At 31.6% G+C, this 2,142-nt stretch overlaps 1 protein-coding gene across 1 annotated transcript in view; it reads left to right on the forward strand.

Moving 5' to 3' along the window:
- Positions 1-385: 385 nt before the first annotated feature.
- Positions 386-2,142, forward strand: part of LOTGIDRAFT_137693 (hypothetical protein) — a gene marked incomplete at both ends in the record, with an annotated part of 17,014 nt that continues 15,257 nt past the window's right edge. Inside the window, 4 exons of the mRNA XM_009047777.1 lie at positions 386-526; positions 690-764; positions 1,025-1,080; positions 1,568-1,727. Coding sequence (XP_009046025.1) covers positions 386-526; positions 690-764; positions 1,025-1,080; positions 1,568-1,727 — 432 coding nt within the window. The remainder of the gene's footprint in view (positions 527-689; positions 765-1,024; positions 1,081-1,567; positions 1,728-2,142) is intronic.

Genomic DNA, 2,142 nt, shown 5'->3' on the forward strand with positions numbered 1-2,142 from the left:
ATGGTTGATATAACCTTCTAATCTTCTATATAACATAGCAGATTAACTTTTATGAATTCAAGACAAATTGGACAATTGGAACCACAAGACAACTCTGACCAATAAATTTTTTTAAAGACAAGTCAAACCACTTTTTTTGAAACTCAACCCAATGACAATGCTGTTGAAAATCAATAAAAATCTATTGGTCTTATGATGATAGCTATTACTGGATGCAACATGCAATGTAGATTTCAGAAGAGGTATATAGAAGGCCTGATTTTAGACAAAAACAATTTAAATTCAATCTTGTCTTTTTAAATCTTATTTGTTTTAAATTATAAAGACAATTCGGTGTTTATATATTTTAGATGGTGTACATGAGTCTGCTATTGAAGGTCAAGGTATATTCGCTAACAATGAGTTAAATCTAGGTGATATTGATGTATATGGTTTTGATTATGATTATACTCTAGCAGCCTACAGACCTGAATTACATCATACTATTTATCATCTAGGACAGGAAACACTTATCTCAGATTTTAAGGTACCAATGATTAGTTAACATTTATTTTGTTCTGGAAATTTAATTTGAAGGAATGTAGAGAGAAAGGTTTAAAAGAAGTCACTTTTTTTATTTTGCATTTAAAATATAATAGAAATAGTTCTGAACCAGTTTGGCTGACATTATAGTTTTTATCTCATTTCAGTATCCAGCAGAAATATTAAAATACCCGTACGATCCATCGTGGCCAATCAGAGGCCTTCATTACGATGTCAGAAAGGTATGTTAATTTCAATCTTAAACTGACTGAGGTCTACTTATAGCAGCTTATGTGATATTGATGAAAGTTCAAGGGGAATTGCAAACGTCAATTAAACTTGAAGTGGTATAAATTGATGCTATAAGTGTCCTGCATTCACATAAAAGATATAGAAAACTTCTTTACCTTCTTCCCTTTAAATTGATTGAAGAAACTATTTAGTGAGTAAGAAACTTTATTGACGTGTTGCTAAATGTTAAATTGATTTCTCTTGTTTTTAGGGATTACTGTTAAAATTAGACGCTTTTCATAATATTCAACTTGATACAGTTTTCAGGTTTGTGAAGAGTTTTTTTATTATTTCTAGTATTTTTCATGTAAAAGGGATAATCATGTAAATATTGGCTTAATCAGCTGAGCTCAGTATCAGCCATCCGTATCACTTTGTAGAATTGAAAACTGATCTTTAGTTTTCTTACAATTCATAAAAATATAAACTGTAGATGGGTATTATGGGCACAGAAAGTATTGTATTCCTCTTATTACACATAAAATGTGTCAATTCCATGTTAGCAGGACAGACGGTAGGTAGGTAGGTAGGTAGGTAGTTGTTGGTAGATGACAAGTTACAGTTCGCTTCCAGTGGATGCTGAAATCGCAAACTAGGTAGTTGTTGGTAGTTGGATTGGTTCAAATTGGATGATTCTGTGTTGTTGGTTTGGTAGTTGATTCTTCGTTAGATCTGGTCGGGTCTGGCAGGGCTAGGTTAGGGGCAGCCCCTTTTAAATGTCTAATTACCCAGTTATTATTATTATTATTATTAGAGGTCAGAGAAGAGTGACTGAGAGAGAAGTTAAATCCCTATATAATGGAACCCACGTTACTCTAGATCAGATGAATACTTTCTATGGTCAGGGTCCTATGCATCAACTAATAGATCTTTTCGCTATTCCTGAAGTTTCTCTAATCACCAACACTACAGAGGTGAGACAACTCTTTAATTTATTTCAATTTCTCTTATTTGAAATAATTCAAGGACATTTTTATTAGACCGATTTGGGGTTTTTTCATTAGGGAGAACTTAATATTTGTTTGTTTCTTGTAATTCATTTGGTAACAGTCAGATTTTCAAAAGAAATTTTCATGAAAATGTCAAGATAAACTCTCCTTTTAGACTATGATATAGATAGGCATCTACTTAAACAGTCAAACGCCTGGAAAATATTGTTATTCATTTCCCTTAACATATTTGATTAAAGTCACATTTTCAAAATCTTTTCACCATAAAATTCAGTTTTGTCTCTTTTTTAAGGCTAATATATAGATATTTCAAAATATACTAACTAGATTGGCCCCATGTTCCCAGTTTAACAGTCAAACTTCTTATGAAATATTTTAT

The sequence above is a fragment of the Lottia gigantea genome (genome assembly GCF_000327385.1).
Source record: "Lottia gigantea unplaced genomic scaffold LOTGIsca_117, whole genome shotgun sequence".
In the NCBI taxonomy this organism is placed as follows: Eukaryota; Metazoa; Mollusca; class Gastropoda; family Lottiidae; genus Lottia; species Lottia gigantea.